We start from the raw sequence: 22,351 nt of genomic DNA, 5'->3' as shown, positions 1-22,351 counted from the left end.
TGACGTGGGAGCAGCTGCAGGGCCTAGGGCTCTGTAGACTGCTAGGCAACCCTTGCCTCAAGTCCCCCCCCCCCTTTCACAACAGCTTGCACAAGTATGCACCCCTCTGCCAGCAGCCAGTTTTCGTAACAAATGTTTATTTCAGATGCTGGCGGCTTTTTCATGTGGCCTGGATGGAAACGATAAAAAGTGAAGCGCGAAGCTGGGGTGGTGCTGGGCGCAAACAGGCAAGCTTCACCCCACTGTCCTTAGCAGGGACGAGCACCAGGGCTGGGCGTTGTCTTGGGGGGGGCGAGCTGCTCTGGGCCGGGGAGGGCAGGGTGGCTGTGCAGCACAGCCCAGCCTCGTGGGCGGCAGAGCCCAGCCGCACTCAGTGCCCTGGGCCAGGCCTCCTGCTCAGTCTGCCCACAGCTGCCAGGGAGGGTGGAGGTGCTGCCATAGATCGGTGCTACAGAGCCCAAAGCCTGCAGAGTGGCTCCAGGGAAGGCAGCGTTGTCTGTACCGTGTCCGTGGCTGGCTCAGGGGGAGGGGGCAGTCCCTGCTCCGCCTTGGCTCTGGGGTTAAAGAAGGCACTTGGGGGTGGCGGGGAAGGGAGCATGGCAGCATCGGGTGGCTGGGAGGCACCTCCCTCTACTTGTCCTGCATCTTCTCCAGGATGGGCACTATCATGTCAAACTTTGGACGCTTGGCTGGGTCCTCATTCATGCAGATCTTCATCAGCTTACAGATGTGTGGGGAGATGCCGGGTGGGATGGTTGGACGTAGCCCCTCCAGTGCCACCTGGAAGCAAAGCAGGGCAGAGCAGGATCAGAAATTCAGACCCGGTCCCGCCTTTGACAGTCGTGCAGGTACCTCTGGACAGGGCCCTGCCAGGCTTGCCTCTGTTGGGCCCTGCCTCCCCATCCCTGCTGGTGGTTGTAGGCCCAGTTGTGCCCTGGCTGATGTGATTTGGACTGGTGCAATTTAACCAGCCCTTTCCTCACCTTCATGCCTATCTCCATGTTGGACAAGTCTGCAAATGGCACCTCGCGGGTCACCAGCTCCCACAGCAGCACCGCGAAGCTCCACATGTCAGCTGAGCGCCTGTTAATTTCCTCGGGCTTCTTCTGCAAGGCTGCAGGGAATCCAGCACAGGGGGCTCATCAAAGCAGGGGGTGGGGAAGGGGGCAAGCATCAGGAGAGGCGTGACTACCTGGCACTCACCTTCTGGTGCCACCCAGGCTGGTGCGTACATCCTCCCTGGGCATTGGAAGGAGAACTTCACATCAGCCATGCTGATTCTCGCAGTCATGTCCTCGTCGATCTGAGGAGAGAGGGAGGGTTATAGCAGCCCATGCATCCCCGTCTGCAGGGGCGTTCAGCACTGGCACTCACCATGATGCTGCGGCTGTTGAGGTGGTGGCGTGGGATAAGAGGCTCCAGCGTGTGCAGGAAGGCCATGCCTCGTGCAATGTCAAAGGCAAATTTCACCGCCTGCATCTGGTCCACCACAAAGTCTGCAGGGAGGGAGGTGGCATCAGGGTCACTGAGGAAGGAGTGCTGCACGTGTGGGGAGGGAGTGGCAATGGCAGTGCTTGGACTGAGTGTGTGGAAGGCATGCGGGCTGCAGACTGAACTCCTCCCATGCCCAGGAAGGGCCCCTGCTGCTGCCCCAAACGTACGGAGAAGCAGCTCCCCAAGGACAGTGGGACTAGCCCCTGCCCCAGCTCTGTCACCCCCATCAGCACTCACTTGTCCCCTCATGTAACACATTGTAGAGGGATCCATAGGGCATCCAGTGGCTGATGACAATGGGGTGGGGTGCTGGGGGGGGACTGGCAGGCGCCCAGCACCGGCAGCACGTTGGGGTGAGAGAAGATCCTGCAAGAGAAGTGACAGCCCTGAAACCTGGGGTGCTACCCACACCCCCACCTCCTGCCTTGCCCTGCTCTGTCTTCCTGGGGCCTCCTCGCACCCACCAGCCTCTGCTCTCTGGAGCCCCGTGGGCCTGGTGGGCTCCTGCCTATCTCCCACCCCACTGGGGATGATGCCCACCCTCAAAAGCTTTGGTTGCTTGGGAAACGATGCTGGCACTCACCGCAGCTTCGGGTACTCCTCATTGAAATCTCGACTCTTCCGAGTTGTCCAGTCCCGGATTTTCAACATTTTGATGACAATGTCGTTGCCTTGCCAGCGTCCTTTCCACAGCTGCAGGGAGACAGGTGGACACTGTCACTGTGAGGGGTACGCGGTCCCTGAGCACCTGCTGGTTCCTCATGCAGGGCTGTGGGGCCCACAGATCTCCTAGAACCAGCACGCCCGCAGTGGTGCACAGTGAGTGTGACAAAGTACGTGAGGAAACCTGTGCAGGTGCCCTCTGTGTGGGCTGTCCCTGTGCTCAGGCTTGGAAGCCCCCTGAGCAGTTGTGCCTTGGTTCTGCTCTACGCAGCCAGCCAGGGGTTGGGGCGCAGCTGCCTGTCCTAGGGAGGCAACAGCCTACATACCTCTCCTGACTGGTTCTCATTGAGTTTTTGGCTCAAGCTCAGTTGTTTGAAGTCTATTCCAGCAAGTTTGTTGAGGGTCCCGTTTCCTGTAAGAAAAGGAGAAGCTCAGCCCGTGGCTGTGGGACCTTCCTCCTGCCGCTCCCTCGGGCCACAGAGGGCAGCAGTACCAGCAGGGTCCAGGCCCTGCTCCTGCAGTGAGGGGATTTTCCCCTCCCCACTGAGCCACGTGCAGTTGAAACTGCTGCCCCCCACCCCATCTGCCCTACCGCAGAGAGCCGTGCCCCCACTGAGCAGCACGCCCTGCTGGGGAAGGCTCTGTCCTTACGGGGCCGTGTGCGGGTGGTGCCCTTCCAGAAGGTGTCCTTGTAGGGGATCTTGGTCAGGCTCTGGCCCAGCTTCTCGGCGCGCTCTGGAGAGGGAGGAGGCGTTGGGCAGCATGAGCAGGAGCCTGCTGGTGCTGAGCACGGGAGCTGCAGCAGGAGCCAGAGGCAGGTCCTAGGGACTGGATGGGAGCCCCCTACCTTTCAAGACTTCCCGCAGCGGCGTCTTGGCTTTGTCAGTGGGTGTCTCACCGTATTTGTTAGCAATGCTGACCAAGGCCCCGTTGCCCACTAGGTCCTGAGGGAGGAAATAATGAGTACCTGCTGTCGCTGTCCTCTTCTCAGCCTCTGTCTACGCACCCAGACTCCTGCCTCACCCCTCCTCTCCCTCCCCATGCCCCCTCCTTGCCCTGGACCCCTTCCTGCCTGTGTCCAGGTGCTGCTGCTCACCTCTGCCACCTGGTCGTGTCCCCAGAAGCAGGCGTAGTGCAGAGGGGTGTTGCCATGCTCATTCACGGCATTAATGTCTGCTTTGAACTGGATCAGCTGGGGGCAGGAAGACAGTGCTGGTAAACCTGGAGCAGGTCCCTTCCACCCCACACCTTGTACTGGGGCAGGGCAGCAGTGCCACCACAGCACAGCACAGCTGTCAGGAGGGGGCTGAGGCTGGACAGGGGCTTCGTGGGGAAGGCTGCTCAAGGTGCCAGCGGGTGCGGGGATGGCGGGGCAGGGCAGGGCCTGGGGAGGCCGGTACCTTCTGCACAATGTCGCGGTGGCCGTGGCTGGCAGCCAGGTGCAGTGGGGTGTCATCGCCACGGTTCATGACGTTGATGCGCGCTCCCCGCATGATGAGCATGTCGACCACATTGGAGCGGCCCTCGCGGCAGGCCCAGTGCAGGGGGCTGAAGCCATGGTCATCCCTGAAGAGAGGGGCAGTGAGGGTTCTGCCAGGTGGCCACAGCGCGTGGTTGCGAGCTCCTGACCAGGCAGGTACGGCATAGTCCTGTGTGCCTGCCGCAAGCGGGACAACCCCAGCAGCGCTCCTGCTCTGCCCCGTCCCCAGGAGGGCCCCAGCCAAGTCCCATCTTCCTCAGGGCTACATCATCGAGAGGCTGGCAAGGGCTGGGTCCCCCCAGCCTCCGCCCCCCCCCCCCCCCCATCTGCTCGCAGCCATGCCTGGCCAAGTAAGGGAGGAGGCGCCAGCCAGGCCTTAAAAGGAGACTAGGGCCTGGCAGGCGGGGACGCTGCATCGCTGCATCCCCACCGTCACCACCTCCGGCAGGGCAGAGCAGCCAGAGTCGAACAGAAACACCCCCCACCCCCCCAGTCCCTGGCCCCACAGGACAGGGGTACACCAGCACAGCCAGCTGGAGCCCAAATGCCCCAGCAAGTGACCCCCAGCTCCCCAGGTACACCCCAGTCTGCCACGTGTGACTGGGATCCGCTGGGAGGGGCTGCAAGATACAGCCCAAGGGCACAGAAAGGCCCCTCTTCCCAGGAGGAGTTCAGCAGAGGCGCTGCCGTGGCCTGGAAGTGGGGCCTCTGGTGCACAGGGCAGACGGCTGTGCCGGGCCTTAACCCAGAGGGGGGGCAGTGCTCGGGGCCACACAGCCCTGCAGGAGCTGCTGGGGCAGCGGGTGCTGGGGGGGACAGCCCCAGGGCACCACGGGCAGGGTTGGCACAAGGTTCTGGCCGGGGATGGGGGACGCGGTCACCCAGACGCAGCAGCCACCCTGGGGCAGCGGTGGTCTCCCCAGATCCCCAGCCTGGCCAGGATGCGTCCCTGCCTGTGGCTGGGAGCAGCAGTGGCCGAGAAAGCGGCCGGAGGATGTGCAGCCCTCATGCCTCTGCGATGCGGTAACTTCCTCCCGGCGGGGAGGAGCCGAATCCCACCCCCTCCCTTGGACACGGAGCGGAAACGAGTCCGGAGCTGCTCCAGCGCCCTTGGGCCTGGGCAGCCCCGGCACAGGTCCCCCCTGCTCACCCCTGGTTGAGGTCGTTCTCGGTGTTGTCCAGCCAGAGGCGCACGGCCACCGCGTTGCCCTCTCGGCACTGCGTGAAGATGTCGTCCATCGCGGCTCTTGCTGCAGAGAGGGGTTTGTAAGGGCACGGGGCCCTGCTGCACAGCAGGGCTCCCTGCATCTGCCCAGCCCAGCACCCAGATGTTGCTTCCCACAGCCCCTCTGCCCCCTGGGGCTGAGGACAAGAGCTCGCACCCCTCCTGGGCTGTCCCGAGGAAAGCTACGGGGCTGACAAAGACGGGCGATGGAGCAGGATGTGCAGCCAAAGGGGAAGCTCACGGCTGACTCCAGCGTCACGGGTGCCTGGTGCCGCTCGCAGGAAGCGGGTTCGGCATCCACAGGCTTATCTGCGAGCCCAGCCAGCCCCGGCGCCCGCATCTCCTGCGGGGGGAGCGGGCTGGGGAGCAGAGCTGGAGGAGGTCCAGCACCGCCCCACGTGGGTCCCTCTGCTCCCAGCCAGGCCTGTCTGGGCTTGGCACAGCATCACGCTCGAGAAACGGGACCCTGAAGGTCCCCACGCTCCCTCACATCCCTCTAACAACCGGACGCTGCTGCCCCGAGCCGGGCGGGGAGCACACGTCCTGCCTGCGCTGTTTGCCCCTTGACACCAGCAGCCTCACGGGCCCAGAGCTGCGCTACTGCTCCTGCCCGGGCCCTGGGGCTCCAAGCGGGGACCTGGGGCTGCCCCCGGCGCGGCCCGTGGCAGCGGCAGGCACAAGGGCAGCGCAGCGCCCCGCTGCGGGTAGCCCCAGGGGCGGGGGGACCGGCCTCACGGACAGACCCCGCGAGGGGCCGCGGTGCGGGCAGCCCGGCGCACCGGCTGGGGGAGCCCCGCTGCGCACGGCTCCCACGGGCCGCCTGCAGCTGGCGGCGCTGCCCCGGCTGGGTCCTCGCCCGCCCCTGGAGGGGCCCCCGGGGACGCCCCGTCCCCGTCCCCGTCCCGCACCCCGCCGCCGCGGCCGCCGCCGCCCCCCCCTCCTCCCAGGCCCGGGGCCCTGCTCGTCCCGGGGCTGCCGCGCTGCCCCCGGCCCCGGCCCGGCCCCGCCCGGCCCGAGGCTCCCCGCACCCCGCCGGGCCCCTCGCTCCCGGCGCTCCGCCCGCGGTTCCCAGCCCCGTGCCGCCGCCCCCGCCGCTCGTCGGGTCGGGGCCCAGACCCGTGCCCGGCGCCGGCTGCCGGGGCCCCGCTCGTACCCGCAGCCCCCGACCTGCAGAACCAACCCCGCGGCGGACCGGAGGCAGCGCCCCCCCCCCGGCACCTCCTGCCCCGGGCCGGGCCGGACGGCCCCGGCCCCGGCCCCGCTCGGCCCCGCTCGGCCCCGGCCCAGCCCCGCCCGGGCCCACCCGCGGCCCCGCCCGGCCCCCTCCCGGCGCGGCCCGGCCCCCGCCCGGCCCGGCCGCCCTTACCGGCTCCGGCGGCGGCGCAGGGCGGCGGTCGGCGGGCGCGGGACGGCGCGTGGGCTCCGCCCCGGGCCGCCGCCAGCGCCCCCTGCCGGGCAGCCGCCGGCCCGCACCGAGACCCCGCGCGCGGGGCCGCGCCGGGCGCACAGCTCCGGTACGGGAGCGAGCACCGGGAGCGCCGGGCGGGGCGCTGCGGGCGGCAGCACCGGGCGGTGCCGGGGGGGGGCACCGGGCGCGGGCGGGGCCAACCGGGCCGAGGTCTGTGGGCGGGGCGAACCGGGCAGGGGCGGGGGCAACCGGGCAGGGCGGGGCTAAATGGGCACGGGCGTGGCTAACCGGGGCGGGGGCGTGGTAAGTGGGAAGGGGCGGGGCGCGCGTGCCTGTGGGCGTGGCTAACTGTGCCGGGGCGGGGCGGGGCGGGGCGGGGCGGGGCGGGGCTGCCTGGCCGCCCGTCCTCCCGGCCGCAGGGGGCGCCCTCCCGGCAGCGCTGCCGGCGCCGCTCTGGCCGCAGGCGCGGGGGGCCCGCGGGCGCACGTGGTTTCGGTGCCGGGCCGCGGGGCCGCCGGCGGGACCCGCGGGGCCCGGCCATGTTCGCGGAGGAGGACTGGAGCGAGGGGGCGGACGGCCTCGCGCCGGCCCGGGTCTCGCCGGGGCCCCGCGGCGGCGCCGAGGACCCGCGGCGGCCGGTAAGGGGTGCTGGGGGGGGCCGGGCCGAGCCGCCCCGCGCTCCGCAGGCCCCCGTCGCAGCGGAGCGGAAGCGGCGCCAGCGGCTCCTGGCCACCTTGCAGCGCCTCGAGGCGTCGGCCGGGACCCGGCCGTGCCCGCCGGCGGACGGCCAGCCTGCGCGGAAGCGGCCCCGGAGGCGGCGGCAGGCCGCCGGGTGCCGGGCTGAGGCGGAGGGGCGCCCGGCGGGCAGCGCGGAGCCCGGGGCTGGGCGGGAGGCCCCGGGCGGGGGCGGTCCCGGGCCGCCCCCGGGGCCGCCCTCCGGGGCAACCGGGACGGGCGGGACTCGGGCGGCCGCTGGTAACGGGACCCAGCGCGCCCCGCGGAGATGCGGTGCTGGAGGCCGCGCGGCCGCGGAGCGGGACCGGAGCGGCGCCGAGAGCCGCCGTGCCGCGGTGCCCGCCCCCCCGGTGCCTCCCGGTGTCCCGGCCGAGCCGCCCGTGGACCGGCCCGCGCGGAGCTCGCAGCCGGAGGGGCCGGGGACAGGGGCTTCGGCTGCGGGACCGGCCCGGAGGCTGACTCGGCAGCAGTGGAGAAACAAGCAAAAGAACAAAAGGCGCCAGAAGAATAAGCTCAAAGCAGGACCTGGCGAGGAGAAGGAAGCAGACGTGGAAGCAGGCACGGGAGCAGGTGCTTCGGAGCCGCCTGCCCTGGAAGCAGCCCCTGTGGGGAGGTCGGCAGCCCTGCGTGCACGGATGGAAGAGCGGCTCCTCTCTGCCCGGTTCCGGTACATCAACCAGCAGCTCTACACTTCCAGCAGCCAGGAAGCTGTAAAGCTCTTCCAGAACGATCCCGAAGCTTTCCAAATCTACCACCGCGGCTTTGCTCAACAAGTGGGGCGCTGGCCGGAGAATCCCGTGGATCGCATTATCCGTTACTTGCGCAAGAGGTGAGTGTGGGCAGAAGCAGGGGCTCTGTGGGGAGGGCCAGGCACAGGGAAGTCTCTGGTCTGAGCTGAGGTGGTGGGCAGAGCGGCGTTATCAGTCTGTGCTCTCTGCTCCTCCTTAGGCCAGCTTCTCTGGTCGTGGCAGATTTTGGATGCGGCGACTGCAAGATTGCGAGCAGTGTCAGAAACAAGGTTCATTCTTTTGACCTGGTACCTCTCAGCCCGCTTGTCACTGTGTGCGACATGGCCAAGGTAGGGGGGCTGGGGCTGTGCCTGTGGCACACTGAGCAATGAGGGTCCACATCGTGCAGAGTAAGCGAGCTGCACACGTGCTCAGAGCCAGGGAGGTGCAGGAGAGGAGGCTGTGTGTGAGGGGTGGCAGAGCTCTGTGGCTCTCCAGGCTTGGTGGGAGAGCAGCGTGCACCCATGTGGATGTTCATGGTGGCTCGTGGCGTTGAAGCTGCCACGAACTGAAAAACCTGCTGAAGGTTTCAGGGTGTACAGACCGAGGTGTCAAGTTGTGGGGGACAGGAGAAGGTGGTTGGGAGCACCTGTGGGATGGATGGGAACCTCGTGTGTGAAAAGGAACATATGTTTGTTCTCATACGGGGGTACCGCTGTTTGTTCCTCCCACAGAGAAGGTGCTTGGGTGAATTCGAGAGCCACGGGAGTGCCAGAGAGAGGGACGAGCTGCCTGTCCCTGTTGCCATCCCCCCTTTGGGGCTGGTCTCTGTGTTGGTGTTTCATAGGTGCCTTTGGAAGCCGAGTCAGTGGACATTGCGGTTTTCTGCCTAGCACTGATGGGCACCAACCTGCAGGAGATCCTGGAAGAGGCAAATCGTGTGCTGAAACAGGGGTAGGCAGAGACGTGCGTGCAGCTGGGGCTGGGCGCGGGGATAACAAAGCACACAGGGTGCAGGGGTGAACCCCAGGGACACGGACGGGTTCTTAGTGGGCAGCGAGGGGGGAGGCCGCAGGGTTGCTTGCAGTGCCGCCCCTCATGGCTGGACGTTCCCACAGCGGTACCCTGCTGGTGGCTGAGGTCGCCAGCCGCTTTGAGGACATCCGAGCCTTCATGAGCGCCATGGCGCAGCTGGGATTCAAAAGCGTCTCCAAGGTGCGTCCTCAAGCGCACCGGGCGCCGCAGGGCGTGAGGCTCCCCCGGGGGAACCGGGGAGCTCGGGGGAGAGCCCGCGGGTCCCGGCAGCGGTGGCTCGGCGGGGCGAGGTGCCTCGGCCCGGCCTGGGGGGGCTGAGCCGGGGCGGCGACGGGGAAGGGGCCTGGGGCTGGGGGACCGCCCGTGACGCCGTGCCCCGCCGTGCCCCGCAGGACCTCTCCAGCCCCTTCTTCTTCCTCCTCGAGTTCTCCAAGACGGCCCCGCCGCGCCCCCGGGCCTGCGCGGGGCTCCGCCTGCGGCCCTGCCGCTACAAGCGGCGCTGAGGGGCGGGGCCGCCGCGGGGGCGGGGCTTCGGGGCCGGCCGACGTCAGGGAGCGGGGCGGGGCCTGCGCGCCCCCGACCTGTGGGCGGAGCCTCGGGCCCTCCGCCGGGAGCGCGGGGGGAGGGGCCGTGCCCTGTGCCTTCGGCAAGTGGGGCGGCGGGCCCCGCCCCGCGCACGCGCAGTTCTAATAAAGACGCTGTTTCCGTACAGGCTCCCGGCGCCTCGGGGGGGATGCGCGCGGGGCGGGGCGGGGCGCGCGCGGGGCGGGGCGGGGCGGCGCGTGCGCAGTGCGCGCGGGCCTACGCGGCGGCGGCGGCGTTTCCTGCCGGGGATGTCGGGGCCGGGCGGGCCGGGCCCGGGCCCCGGCGGGGGGAAGCTGGACATCAACCGCGCCGGCGTGGCCGAGCTCGAGGGGGCGCTCAGCGGCATCGGCCGTCGCCGCGCCCGCGGCATCGTGCGCAAGAGAGAGGTGAGCGGCCGGTGACCGGGGAGGGGGGGGTGTCGGGGGGGCCCGGGGCGGCGGGCCCGGCTGTGCCGGCGGGGGCCGGGAGGGGAGCGCCCCGCCGCGCGGCCCCGTTCCCGTCGGCCGGCCCCGGCGCGGCCTGGCCCCGGGGGCGCTGTCGGTGCTGCCGGCGGGGGACGGCCGGGCCGGGCCGGGCCCCGCCGCCCGTTTCCGCAGCCTCTCCTGGCGCGGCCCCGCGGCCTGCGGCGGGGCGAGGCCCTCGGAGCCCGTCCCGGTCGGGGCTGCCGCTCGCGGGGGCGGCCGGTGCGGGCCCTGCGGAGCCGCCGCGTAGGGGGTCGGGGCCGCGGCCGCGAGCTCCGTGTGCCGGCGGCGCCCCGCGCCCGGGGTGGGTCCCGTGGGCCGGCGGCGGTGCTGCTGCCTGCCGGGAACAGAAACGGGGGCGGGAGCTGCCCGGTGCGGTCCCCGCGGGCCGGAGGTCCTGCCGCGCCCCCTGCGTGCGCTGTCTGACCGCCGCTGGGAAATGACGGAGCCGGCGAAAAGCCTGCGTGCCGTAGTCACTCACGGGGTGGCTGAGCCGCCCGCGTGACACAGCCGTGAAACAGGTACGTGTGGTCACAGGCTGTGCCTGTCACCGTGCTTTTAGCAGAGACGGGAAAATTAATGCCACGGAGAGCTGGCGGGATCGTAGCTGAAACATGGCATCCCTGCTGAAAGAGGCAGAGAAGCGAGGCAGGAGGAAGCGGGGAAATGGAAGGCCAGTTTCACAGGAGACGACTGGAAGGGCTTGACTTTTTTTTGGCCTGGAAAAGAGGAGGCTGAGAGTGGCAGGGTCACCAGCTATAAATACAGCAGGAATGTAAACACCAGGGAGGCAGAAGAGCCACGGGGCTCGGCAGCCACAGGGCTGTTAGTATGGGAACAGGTGAGGGAAAATTCATAGAAATAAGGCTTATCGTCAGAGCAGTGGTTTGGGGTGAAACTGTTTATTGTGGATAAGCAGGAGGAGCGCTGTAATGATGCCTGACAGCTTTGAGAGGATGGTAGGAGCCTTGTCTTGGCCCAGAGGTCTCTGTTAGCCAGTAACATCACGCTCCCACTGTTCCTGATGATTTTAGGCTCTTTGACTTTGGTTTGTGGCAGAAGCTACATGGAGGCTGTGCAGGGTGTAGATGTGATACCTTGTAAGTCATGGTCCTCGTGCCTGCGGGGCCGGGCAGTGCCTGACCTGGTGTTTCACAGAGCGAACGGTGCCCTGCACGTGCATGTGTGCACACACCTGGCAGAAGGTCGGGGCTGTTTCCAGTCCTTGGAGGTTGACTGTGTGGGCCAGCAAATGCACCCGGCCTTGGGACTAGCGAGCTGGAGGGTGCAGTTCCCCTTTCTGAGCTTTTGTCGTTTGCTTTTGGGTGACTTCTCCACCTGCTAGTAACAGCTCTAGTGTTACTGCTGTTCCTTGCAGGCGTGTGTGGTTGGGCGTTGTCGCTGCTGCTCAGAGCAGGGGCAGTTTGTGGAAACGGGAGGGACTGCATGGGAGAAGCAGCTTTAGGCAGAAGGCATTCCTTACTCCTGATGGGTACGGTAGTAAGGACTTGAAATACAAAGGTGCCACTTTGTTGTGGGACCCCGAGCCTCCTTCCCCCAACACCTCAAAGTACTAACTGGAGCTGTGGGTGTAAATGAAATGGAAGCTGGTTGGTCACTGCCGGGAAACAGCCTCATTGACGAGCGTGTCAGTAAGCCTGGTCCTCCCTGGAGGCTGATCCTGAGCTCCACGTTGAGTCTTACTTCTCCCTCTCACAGGAACTGAAGGGCTTCAACTCACTCGATGACCTTCTCCACGTCAAAGGTATCACCACCCGCATCTTGGAGCTGAACAGTCAGCGGATGACTTGCAGAAGGAGGCCAAGCAGCGAGGAGGCTGCTAGGGTGAGCCCTGGTCTGCAGGGGGACAGTAAGGCTCCTGTGCCTCAGGTAGGAAAAGAAAGTTAGGGCTCCTTTCTGTGTGACAGGGATGTAATCCTGCCTCCAGGAGCTGGGGAGAAGTGTCTTGTGTTGGGAGAGGGGACAGCTGGTGCAGGAATGGGGAGGTTTGCTGGGCAGGAGACACACCTGCTTTGGTCTCTGCGACAAGGCAGTCCAGAGGAGGCTGCGCCTTCCCAAACAACTGAGCGCTCAGTCCATAATTGCCCTGTGAGGTGGCATTTTGCTGTCCAGACCTTCCCCAGAGCAGAGGCTTTGTGTGTGCCCTGCTGTAGGGCGGGTGTGGTGGCCCCTGGGTGCAAGCTTTGCTGGGAGCTGCTCTGCTCGGTGCATCTGTCCCACAGTCCCCAGAGGAGCAGTGCTCTGACCCCAGAGGACACTTGTGGCTTGTCAGCACCCCCCCCAGCTGCAGAGCAGCTATCCATGGGCAGGCCTCTGCAGCCAGTTGTTGAGTTCCAATAATTGCTCATCATCAGAGGCCAGAACTGGGTGTGGATGGAAGTTCTTCCCCGGGGCTGGCAGCTGAGGAGGCCAGAGCCCATTCTCACCAAGGTCCCTGCCCTCCCGTCCTCATCCGCGGGAGCAGTGGCCACGCGCCGCCTGCCTGGTGCTGGGGACTTCTTCAGGAAGTGCCTCTTCCTGCTGCTGGTCCCTGTGGGGCTGAGGAAACTCCACGGGGCTCAGGAAAGCTCTGCCTGGCCAAGCCCTTGAGTGTTCTGCCGAGCCGGGGTTGGGGGGGGAAGGGGGTTGCTGAAAAGTGTTGGACTGCCTGGAGGCCGTCAGTGACAGCTCGGGGTGCCCAGTGCTACCCCAGCAGCATGGTCCCAGTGTCCCTTGTTAGCTGTGACCCGGGCCTGAGCCCCAGGCCTGGATGCCAGAGGAGCTGATCGAGAAGCCTGGGCCCGGTGCTGCCTCCCGGAGAGGCAGATCCGGGCACCCGGCCTGGGCCGCTGCCTCTGCCCCCAGCCGGCCTGCAGAGGGGTCGGGGGCGCCGTGGGGCAGCAAGCAGCCAGCCTCAGGGCTGGGCAGCCTGCCCGGGCTGTCTCCTGAGAACACAGACGCCAAGGCCTTGTTCCTAAATGTAAGCAAACCCAGCCCCAGCTGCCCTAAATGTTTTAGTGCCTGGCAGGAGCCCTTTAAAGCACCAAAGTTTTTCCTTCCACAGGTGTATTTTTGTATTGTGACCAAATCATCTCTCCATTTCTTTTCTTTTCCTACGAGATGTTTTCTCCGGCCTCTGAATCATGTCGGGGAGAGGATCAGCCTATGTCTTAGTTTTAAGCATTCTGTTTTAAAATATGGGTTGGGCATTGTGGTAGTGTTGCACTCCTGCTTGCATTTCTTCCCTGTTTGGATTTTTGAGCCTGAAGGTTGTGTGGAGTGTGACCCCTCAGTCCTTTTCAGTCACCGCTTTACAGGATGCGCAGTCCCTGGTGTCTTGCTGGTCCTGCTCTCCTTCTCTTTAGATGGAGAACATTGTCTCTGAGTGTACTGAAATGCATTTTATTTGAGTGAGCCCAGTTTACCAAGTGATGCAGATCACTGTGTGGCTGTCCCGTCCTTGCCTCCTACCCAAATGTTGATCTCAAAATGTAATCAGAAAAAAAAATCTACTTCCTTACTATGAGCAAAACAAATACTGACCAGTGTTTTTTCCCCCTTGTGGGCCTGCACTCCGCCCATCAGCAGAAAGTGAATTTTCCCAGTAACACACACCTTCAGAGATCTGTTCGTTGGCGCTGCCTTGACCTAACCCATCTCACCAAACAGCACGTCCGAGGCTGTGGTGTGCCAGTGTTGGGATCAGAAGGCTGTGCCCCACTCAGTGTACGAGTACGTCTCGTTTATGTGATTTATGTAACTGCTTTTGTTAACCAACTGTAACACTTCAAAGAATAAAATCAACTTTATTTGAAAAGACATTTTCAAAGTCTCATCAGCTGGTGCAAAGCGTGTCCCTGTCATCTTCCCAGTGGAATCCTGCACCAGCCCCTCTATTACCAGATATAAAACCATGTAAAGATTCAGTCGTCTGCTTTCCTCAGTTTTGGCACAGTTTTCACACTCTCAGTCCTTGCAATTCCTCCTGTATTCCAAGATGTATTAAAAATAATTGGTGTGGGCAAGTGATCTGCTGGTACTACTCACTGGGACACTTTGGTGCAGATTACCCTGGTCTGCTGATTGAGATGTGTTCTTGGTGTACTGGAAACAGTTCCTCATTCTCCTGTGATGTAAGGGCATTGTTCTGCTTCTTCCAAGTAATTACTGAGTGCTTCTGCTTTTTGTGTGTGTGCTCGCAGTTAATCACAGTGCTATTTTCTTTGGGGAGAAGGGGTGCAGGTGGTGCTGGGTGGGCACGCAGTACTCGCACCCTCCGCTGGCTTTGCTGCAGGTTGGGTGGGCTGGAGGGGCACCCGCCTTGCCGTGAAGGCTGATGCTCAGCCCGTGCTGCCCACGCACGCAGCAGCTCTGACCCCTGCTTTGCCAAGCATCAGGTTAAGGGCTGCTCCCGCTGCAGCAGGGAAGGGCACTGCACAGTGGAGCCAGTACTGGTGGGTTCAGTATTGTTCAGTGACCCCCTGACCCTGCAACATTTGTGCGTGCTGCCCAGCCGTGGAGTGGCCTGGTGCTGCATAATTTGGTCGTGTGGCAGCTGTGCCCTCCTCTAGGGCTGGGAAGCATCCTGTCCCCAGGCCTGGCTTGGCAACGGCCGCCTGTCCCCAAAGAGTACCTTGGCTTGGTCGTCTGCTTCCCTCTTCCCATCCTTGGCTGTGCCCGGCTCATTGCTCCCTCCCTGGGACTGTGGAGGGAAGCCCCTGTGTGCCTTGGGCCCTTGCTCTGGCTGGCAGCCTCCTCAGCCCCACAGCACGCCCCCAGTCTGGTGCCCCCGGGCACCTGAGGGCTGGGGCAGTGATCCTGCGTCTCCCTGTCTTGCAGGCAGCAGCCGAGGAGGAAGACGTGTCGGGCCCCTGGGAGCCGGAGCGCGCTGGGGAAGGGAGTCCGGGGTCAGGACCAGAGGCCAATGGTTCCTGCGGGCAAGAAGAGCAGGAGCCAGTCAGCTCCACGGCCTGTGGGGAGCAGGAGCAGGAGGAGGAGGAGGAGGAAGAAGAGGAAGAGGGGAGCTGCTGCAGCGAGGAAGGAGAAGATGGCAGCAATGTCTACTTCTACTACACCATTGGCGAGCGCTGGATAGACTACCTGCAGCGGACGGAGGACGGTGCCCTCCTCCGCCACGTGCGGCCCAAGGTAACGCTGCTGCAGGCACGGCCCTGGTCTGTCACATCCCAGCCTGGCTCTCCCTGTAGCTGTCAGGTGCAGCGTGGTGTGCCGAGCTCTGGGCCTGGCTATAGGGCTTGTCTGTCAGCAGGCTGCAGTGTGCATGGAGCTCTGCCTGCTCCCCACTGGACTGTGCCTAGAGAAGGGCAAAGCAGGCCTGCTGTTTTTTTCAGCCACTCCTTTTGTCCCTGTGCACCTGCTCTGTTAACCTTTCCATGTTGGGTCTGATTTTGCCCTTGGGAGGACCAAATTCTGTTTTTCCCCCAGAAATTAACTCTGCTGCCAGCTCTAGAGCTCAGTTGGCCTTCAGCTTCTGCAGGTTCCCAGCAAGAGCGTGGTCTTGGAAGACTGGCTGGGCTGGGTCTCCTACTCTGTCACTCTTGGCAGAAAATCAGTGACCCAGAACGTGCCCAGAGGGCTGTGCTCCACCCTGCTTTAACTTGTCCTTCCCCTCACAGATGAAACGGAAGTCGGAGAATGGCCTGGACGGCAGGGCCCTCTCCCCTGGTAAAAAGCTGTGCAAGGGCTCTGAGTACAGCAGGTAAGATGAGTGCTCTCTGTGGTGAGCAGCATGTTGGCCTGGGGAGTGGGAGGACCTCAGTTCAGCAGTCCCATCCCTCAGTCGTCTAGAAGTCCTGCTGAGGTGGTGCAGTCTCCTTTTTGGAGATCTCCAGTAGCTGTGCCTGGACGTGGTGCTGGGCAAGCAGCTCTGGGTGGCCCTGCTGGCGCAGGGTGGGAGTAGGTGCACCAGAGGTGTCTCCAGCCTCAGCCACGCTGTGATTCTGTCATTCCGTAGAGGGGGTTAGGGTAAGGGGAACGTGTGTGTAGCCGTGGTCCCTGTGGAAGGGTTGGGGAAAGGAGTTAGCCTAGGGGAGGCTCAGGGTTTGTAGTATCTGGGGACCGACGTTCTGAGAACTGCTCACACAGCGTGGCCCAAAGTAGTGCTGGCATTTCTCACCTTTGCTTTCATCTCTCCCTGTCTGCGGCCCAGGACCCTGGGTCCCTGCATGCCCAGTCCCACCACCACCTTTGGGGACCTGCGCAATGCTAAGGCAGGCCAGGCACGGCGCCGCCGCATCCCCTCTGTTGCTCCTCCCCCTGAGCTGCAGGACTGGCTCCGCACCTTCCAGGTAGGCACAGAGCCTTGCCGAAGGGTTCGCCAGGGGTGGCACCGTGAAGTTGTGGGGCTGAAGGGCAGCACAAAGGGTGCTGAGCCCTGCAGAGTCTGTCTTTGTGCAGCCTGCCGTAGGCAGGGGTTCTGGGTCCCACGGTAGAGTTTCAGTGAGTTTTTGCCCTTAGCTAAAGGAACGCAGATGTGATGTTGGCCCACCTCTTGTTCCCGCTGGGCAGTGTGTCCTCTGGGGCAGTGTTGCTTTGTCCACCATCACACAGCACCTGTGTCACATTGTGTGTGACTGGTGGAGCTCCCAGCCCCACCTCTGCGGCTCCTGTCTTGGGGTGTAAGTGCCGGAGCCCTGGCTGACTCCAGAGGCCTTGCTCTCCTACGGCTCAGGTGCCCCTGTGCCTTTTGGTGTCCCGGCTGGGGTGGGCATGGGCCCTGTGCAGCCACAGAGGAGCCTGTGAGGGCCTGCCATGTGTGCAGGCAATGTGACTGATGTCCCTGTCCTCAGCGGTGGAGCGGCCCAGAGAAGCTGCTTGCTCTGGATGAGCTCATTGATCGCTGCGAGCCCTCACAAATCAAGTACATGATGCAGGTCATTGAACCACAGTTCCAAAGAGACTTCATTTCCCTGCTGCCCAAGGAGGTGAGTTGAAGCAAGTGACGGGCTCGCCCTGGTGCCGTGCGCTGGTTACCAACCCTGGGAGCCTGCTGTGCCCTTGTAACTTGGCTTCTGATCCCGCAGCTGGCACTCTATGTCCTCTCATTCCTGGAGCCTCGGGACCTGCTCCGTGCTGCCCAGACCTGCCGCTACTGGAGGGTCTTGGCTGAAGATAACCTGCTTTGGAGAGAGAAATGCCGTGAGGAAGGTAAACACCCGTCCTGCATGTGGCACACTGCGGCTGGAATCTGCAGCCATGGTACCCACAGTAGGGGAGCCCACAGCTCTCACTGCTGTGTGTGTATCTTCTTGGCTCCTGCCAGGGTGGGGACACGGACCACCTGTGTGCCACGAGGAAGTCTGCATCACGCTGCATTTTCTTCCCACAGGCATTGAGGAGCCCTTGAACCTACGGAAGCGGCGCCTACTGAGCCCTGGGTTCATGTACAGCCCCTGGAAATTCGCCTTTATGCGGCAGCACAAAATCGACATGAATTGGCGCAGCGGGGAGCTTAAAGCCCCCAAGGTAGGTGCCTTCAGCAGTGCATGCTGAGAAGCAGACTCGAGAGCTTTGACATGTAGGAATCTGGCGCAAGAAAAAAGCAGCAGAAAAATATCCATGACCAACAGGATGAGATCATTAAAAATTTTAAAAGCGTCTTGGGAAAACATTCAGGTGGCTCGCCTGTCTTCAGGAGACATAAGCCAGAGAAATTCACCTGCAAGTATTTGAATTTAAACTTCCCTGAAGCTGTAGGTCCTGCCAGCTTCCTGCAACTCCTGTCCCTGCCTGCAGAGAGCAGATCCACAGCACAGCTTGTTTGGAGCTTTTGCATGTGCTGGCAGTGCAGCTGGTGTCAGGGATTGCCACAGTGGATGGTACAGGAATGCAGCTCTACCAGTGGGAAAAGGGTTGCCCTTAACCCCAGAGAGGGAGTTTTCCACCTGTTCACCCCTTCTCTGAGTGCGTGTTGCAGGGCTGTAGCTAACCTTGGCATGCAGGGAATGGTACAGCCCTCCTAAGGCTCAGCCAAGCCTTGTCCCTAGTACATTCTATAGCAGTGTGTTGCAGAGCACTTTGATGTTGGTTTTGTCTCTCTCTGCTGAGATCCCTTCCTGCCCCTCATCCCTATCCAGCAAACAGAGCAGAGCCCCAGCCACCCCTGCAGCCGATCCCGCAGGTGATAGTCTCTGTCTTGCTGCTTTCCATCCCCAGACTTTCTCCAAGCCCCCAGTGTCCCCAGCCCTTTCCCCACACCCCCGCAGCACCCGGTGAACAGCGGTGCTGGGCATGCTGTGGGGACTGCAGTAGTGGCAGCAACCCTCAGCCCCTGATGCCCTTGGTCACTGCGTCAGCTGTGAGCAAAACTCCCCAGGGCCCTGCCACTGGGATGCCTGCCCTGTACCACCCCCTCGCACAGTGTCGTCCCCGCACTGGGCAGCTCCAGGCTGGCCGTTACACCGAGCCTCTCCTCACTGCGCTCGGCCAGGTCTGCCTGGCCTGGGGGCCCTGCCTGAGCTGCACATCCTCTGCCCCTGCAGGGGGTCTCATCCATCGCCTGCCTCCTCTGCCTGCTGCTGCATTGCTGCTCAGGGAGGTGGAAGTGGACGCAGAGCTGTTTGTGTTCTACCTGCCTCCCAGGGAAGGTGGAGCTGGTGGTCCTAAATGTGCTCTGTCTCATGGACACCATTTTTTGATCTAGGACAAAGCATTGTCTCTGAGCTCGATTGCTAGTGCAGCCTTAATAGCCACAAGGGTCAGTCCATGTGTTGGAATTTCATTGTAGCCCATCATCCCCCAGCATTAGCTCCCAAATGCCCCCTTTGGCTCTTTCTGTAGCTGCTACCCAGCAGAGAAGCAGCAGGGAGGTGGCTGTTGTTACAAGAACCCATCTGTACTGCGCACCTCCCTTCTCATTCATGGTCTTCTCTGTGCAGGTGCTGAAGGGACACGATGACCATGTCATCACCTGTCTGCAGTTCTGCGGCAACCGGATCGTCAGTGGCTCAGATGACAACACACTCAAAGTGTGGTCGGCTGTCACTGGAGAGGTGAGCTGTTGTCCCACATCCTGTCACAGGGCTGCTCCGCCGGCACAATGAAAGTTGTGCCGTTCCTCTGCACTGCTGCAGAGAGGGTGGAAGTATGGGAGGTATCACGGCCATTTTGTTGGGTTTATCTGGTCTCTGACAAAGTACAGCTGGGGGGAGGAATTGGCAGATCCTGTGACTGCAGGAGCAGTGGGAAGAGCTGTCTTAAGCTAGGAGTCAGCATTGGTGTAGTAACAAATGAGCAAGAGCTGGCCACACGTGTTTTCACCAGTGGTCAGCAAGTGTGGACCACTCTCCTGAAGACTGGAAAGGCCAAGAAACTTGGTTGGTTTCAGAACAGCAAGTGGCTGTTGTGGGAGGACTCTGGTGGGGGCCTGAGTTTGCAGGGAGGTGGGTTTCCGACCTGAAGTGCCTTACCAGTCTCCTGCCCAGGAGCAGTCCTGTTCTTTGCTGTCCCTTCTTGCTGCGTTGTTCAGCCTTTCCCAAAGCAATGCCTCACATCTCCTTGTTCTTTGCAGTGTGTGCAGACGCTGGTTGGCCACACAGGGGGTGTCTGGTCTTCCCAGATGAGGGACAGCATTGTCATCAGTGGCTCTACGGACCGGACACTCAAAGTGTGGAACGCAGACACAGGCGAATGTGTGCACACGCTGTATGGGCACACGTCCACAGTGCGCTGCATGCACTTGCATGGGAACAGGTATGGGGTCAAAGGTGTTTGGGGTCTGGTCGGTGGGGTGGGGTGGGTGAAGGTCAGGAAGTATTAGGGTCTGGGCCAGTCTGTGGGGTCAGATCTGGTGCAAGTGAAAGCGCAGAGGTCTTCTGGGCCTACACTGATCTGCCGCCAAAGGATGCTGGGTGGGAAGAGGCCTCCCTGGGGAGGGTGAGCTGGGGCTGCCCCTCAGAAAGCTGGTATGCCCAGGCTTAGCTCAGCTGGGTGAGGTCTGGAGCTGATGCAGGCTCCAAGTGCACCCTTGCTCACAGGGTTGTGAGTGGCTCGCGGGATGCCACTCTGCGCCTCTGGGACATCGAGACTGGGCAGTGTCTGCATGTGCTGATGGGGCACGTGGCTGCCGTGCGCTGTGTGCAGTACGACGGGCACAAGGTGGTGAGCGGCGCATATGACTACACAGTGAAAGTCTGGGACCCTGAGAGCGAGAGCTGCACTCATACGCTGCAGGGACACACAAACCGCGTCTACTCCTTGCAGGTAAGAGCCTGGCCCCTTCCCCTTGCTGCAGGGACACGAGCCTGTCTGTTCTGGCACATAAGAGGCCATCTCCCCTCTGCATGCATGTGCTGCAGAGGCACACAGACTGTGCTCTGCATACGACGCGCTCTGCCTTTCTGCCCTGATCCCTCTCATGTGTGTGCGCTGTAGGAACACACAAACCACGTCGTCTTCCTAGAGCGAGGGCACTGCCAAGGCATGTGCACCCTGCTGGGCCATAGGGTGCTACCTGAGCCCCGTGGCCTGCCCCAGCCTCTGGTGCTGCACTGCCATGAGTTGGAGTTGATGATCCTTGTGGGTCCCTTCCAATTCAGGATATTCTGTGATTCTATGAGAACAAGCCTCCCCTTCCAGGCAGGCCGTGCTGACCAGTGTCTCTCTGGCAGTTTGATGGGACGCACATTGTGAGTGGCTCTCTGGACACATCAATCCGAGTGTGGGACGTAGAGAGTGGAAACTGTCTACACACGCTCATGGGGCACCAGTCGCTCACTAGTGGCATGGAATTACGTGACAACATCCTTGTGTCTGGCAATGCTGACTCCACGGTGAAAATCTGGGACATCAAGACGGGCCAATGCCTGCAAACACTGCAGGGTAAGTGCAGGGGGGTGGAACAACTTCCCTTGCTAGGGGAGTTGGAGCAGCGTCATGTTGTTCCTGGACACCAGACGTGGCAGGGTCACGACAGATGCTGCCCAGGGGTGGAAGAGCCAAGCAGTGGGTGATCTGAAGAGCCTGGGACTGGAGGTGGGAGCACAGGAGGACTAACGGGTACCCTCTGCCTCCAGGGCCCAGCAAGCACCAGAGTGCGGTGACCTGCCTACAGTTCAGCTCCAAGTTTGTGGTGACCAGCTCGGATGATGGTACTGTCAAGCTCTGGGACCTCAAGACGGGCGAATTTGTGCGCAACCTGGTTGCACTGGAGAGCGGGGGCAGCGGGGGTGTAGTGTGGCGCATCCGTGCCTCCAACACCAAGCTCGTGTGTGCAGTGGGCAGCCGCAATGGGACAGAGGAGACCAAGCTGCTGGTGCTGGACTTCGATGTGGACCTGAAATGAACCTGGCTGGTGCAGGCTAGGAGGGAGGATCCCGCGGGCTGGGCGTAGCAGCTGGTCTTGGTGGGGCTGGCCCCGGAGCAGGCGCTAGCTCCCCGCGGGCTGTAAATACTGTTTGCAGCTGTCTGGGCCTTATTTATATATGTGTGAACTCCCTGTGGGGAGCCTGCGCCCGGCTGGGGCACTGTACAGAGGAAGCAGCATGTTTTGTACACTAATATATCGATTTATTTCTGTACCTGGGGCCTGCTTCTCCACCCCTGCTGTTCCATGAGCCTTTCCTTCCCAGAGCTTGTCTCTTTCGGGGAAGCAACTGGTGGCTGCAGCATCTCTGGATTCCAGGCAGGAGTAGGGATGGTGTGGACTTTCCTGCCTCTCCCCTAAGGGTCTGACCTCTGAGACCAACTCTTTTCCTGCACACACATGCTCTTGTCTGGGGGAGCATCCTCTGCATGGAGTCCCCTAGCCTGTGGACTCTGGTTTCTTTATTAAGGACAGTGGCCAGCTGACCACATGCATAAGGTGCTGAGCACACTGCATCGGGGAGATCTTGCAGGGCAATACTGTGTGTAGCACTGCATGTAGTGCAGCCTGCTGTCTGGCCAGCTGTGTTGCAGGAAGATGTGGCCCCAGCACTGTGTCTGAGAGGGAGCAGTGCTAGGAGTAGATGTTCGTCCTTCAGCGCTGCTCTGGCCCAGATGAGGGAAGCAGACAGGACAGAAGTTCTGCAGTGCAATGAGCATGGGGTGCAGTTGGCAGCAGCAGGCTGGGCAGTGTCTGGCGGCGAATGCATCCTGAGCCCCATGCGGTGCAGATCAGCCACTGAGGGGAGGGTGGTGAGGCCTGCCGCCCTGCTGGGGCTGGTGCAGCTCTGCTGAGCCACCAGGACTGCCCCATGGCAGGGCCTGCAGCAGGGTGCTGGGAGGCAGAGTGGGATGCAGTGCAGGCGGCCCTCCTGCAGCACCCTTCTGGGTGCGCAGCAGCTGGTGGTGACTACACTGTGTTTCCAGCCACTTCCTGGGCCCTGCAGGTGCAGCACAGCTGTGGCCAAGGCAGGCAGCCTTGCTGTGGGGTGGCTGGCTGGCCCTGCTGCAGGCAGTCCTGCACGTAGCTGGGTCCTCCACCTGGTGCGTAGAGTCAGGGAGCGTCCGCTCTCCTCCAGCAGGAGCTGGTGCGAGGGTCAGGGCTTGGGCTGGGGTTGTCTCTTGTGGAAGATAGCTTCTGCCTCCTGCCCTCTG

At 62.9% G+C, this 22,351-nt stretch overlaps 2 protein-coding genes across 5 annotated transcripts; one reads left to right on the top strand and one right to left on the bottom strand.

Moving 5' to 3' along the window:
- Positions 1 to 125: 125 nt before the first annotated feature.
- ILK (integrin linked kinase) lies at positions 126 to 6,335 on the bottom strand. Its single transcript, XM_040544688.1, is given in 14 exon segments — positions 126 to 780; positions 984 to 1,114; positions 1,204 to 1,303; positions 1,375 to 1,496; positions 1,732 to 1,810; positions 1,812 to 1,860; positions 2,078 to 2,187; positions 2,484 to 2,569; positions 2,809 to 2,892; positions 3,005 to 3,101; positions 3,254 to 3,349; positions 3,558 to 3,723; positions 4,788 to 4,887; positions 6,229 to 6,335. Coding segments are annotated over 13 exon segments (1,359 nt in total). The 5' UTR covers positions 4,877 to 4,887; positions 6,229 to 6,335; the 3' UTR covers positions 126 to 630.
- A 991-nt stretch (positions 6,336 to 7,326) lies between these two features.
- On the top strand, positions 7,327 to 21,351 carry RRP8 (ribosomal RNA processing 8). Of its 4 annotated transcripts, XM_040544682.1 has the most exons (16): positions 7,327 to 7,834; positions 7,954 to 8,083; positions 8,581 to 8,687; positions 8,852 to 8,948; positions 11,534 to 11,704; positions 14,654 to 14,962; positions 15,451 to 15,533; positions 15,984 to 16,122; positions 16,624 to 16,758; positions 16,858 to 16,981; positions 17,163 to 17,299; positions 18,712 to 18,825; positions 19,344 to 19,525; positions 19,810 to 20,035; positions 20,443 to 20,653; positions 20,848 to 21,351. In XM_040544682.1, the coding sequence occupies exons 1-16, from the start codon at positions 7,641 to 7,643 to the stop codon at positions 21,114 to 21,116; spliced, it is 2,628 nt and encodes an 875-aa protein (XP_040400616.1). In that variant the 5' UTR covers positions 7,327 to 7,640; the 3' UTR covers positions 21,117 to 21,351. The 4 variants fall into 4 exon arrangements, with proteins under 4 accessions (XP_040400616.1, XP_040400617.1, XP_040400618.1 ...); XM_040544683.1 differs by lacking the exon at positions 7,327 to 7,834 and having other exon boundaries at positions 7,956 to 8,083; positions 8,468 to 8,687; XM_040544684.1 differs by lacking the exons at positions 7,327 to 7,834; positions 7,954 to 8,083; positions 8,581 to 8,687; positions 8,852 to 8,948 and adding an exon at positions 9,549 to 9,739.
- The last annotated feature ends 1,000 nt before the right edge of the window (positions 21,352 to 22,351 follow it).

Source organism: Cygnus olor, chromosome 1 (genome assembly GCF_009769625.2).
Source record: "Cygnus olor isolate bCygOlo1 chromosome 1, bCygOlo1.pri.v2, whole genome shotgun sequence".
NCBI classification, from domain to species: Eukaryota; Metazoa; Chordata; class Aves; order Anseriformes; family Anatidae; genus Cygnus; species Cygnus olor.
Note: the sequence above shows the minus strand (reverse complement) of the source record. Positions and strands in the feature narration are given on the sequence as shown.

Bases quoted from the DNA above. Each gene is read 5' to 3' on its own strand.
- RRP8 (XM_040544682.1), top strand. From the start codon at position 7,641: ATGGAAGAGCGGCTCCTCTCTGCCCGGTTCCGGTACATCAACCAGCAG. The intron at 15,534-15,983 runs GTAAGATGAGTG...TCTGCGGCCCAG, and splicing joins AAGGGCTCTGAGTACAGCAG to GACCCTGGGTCCCTGCATGC. The intron at 17,300-18,711 runs GTAGGTGCCTTC...TTCTCTGTGCAG, and splicing joins GGGAGCTTAAAGCCCCCAAG to GTGCTGAAGGGACACGATGA.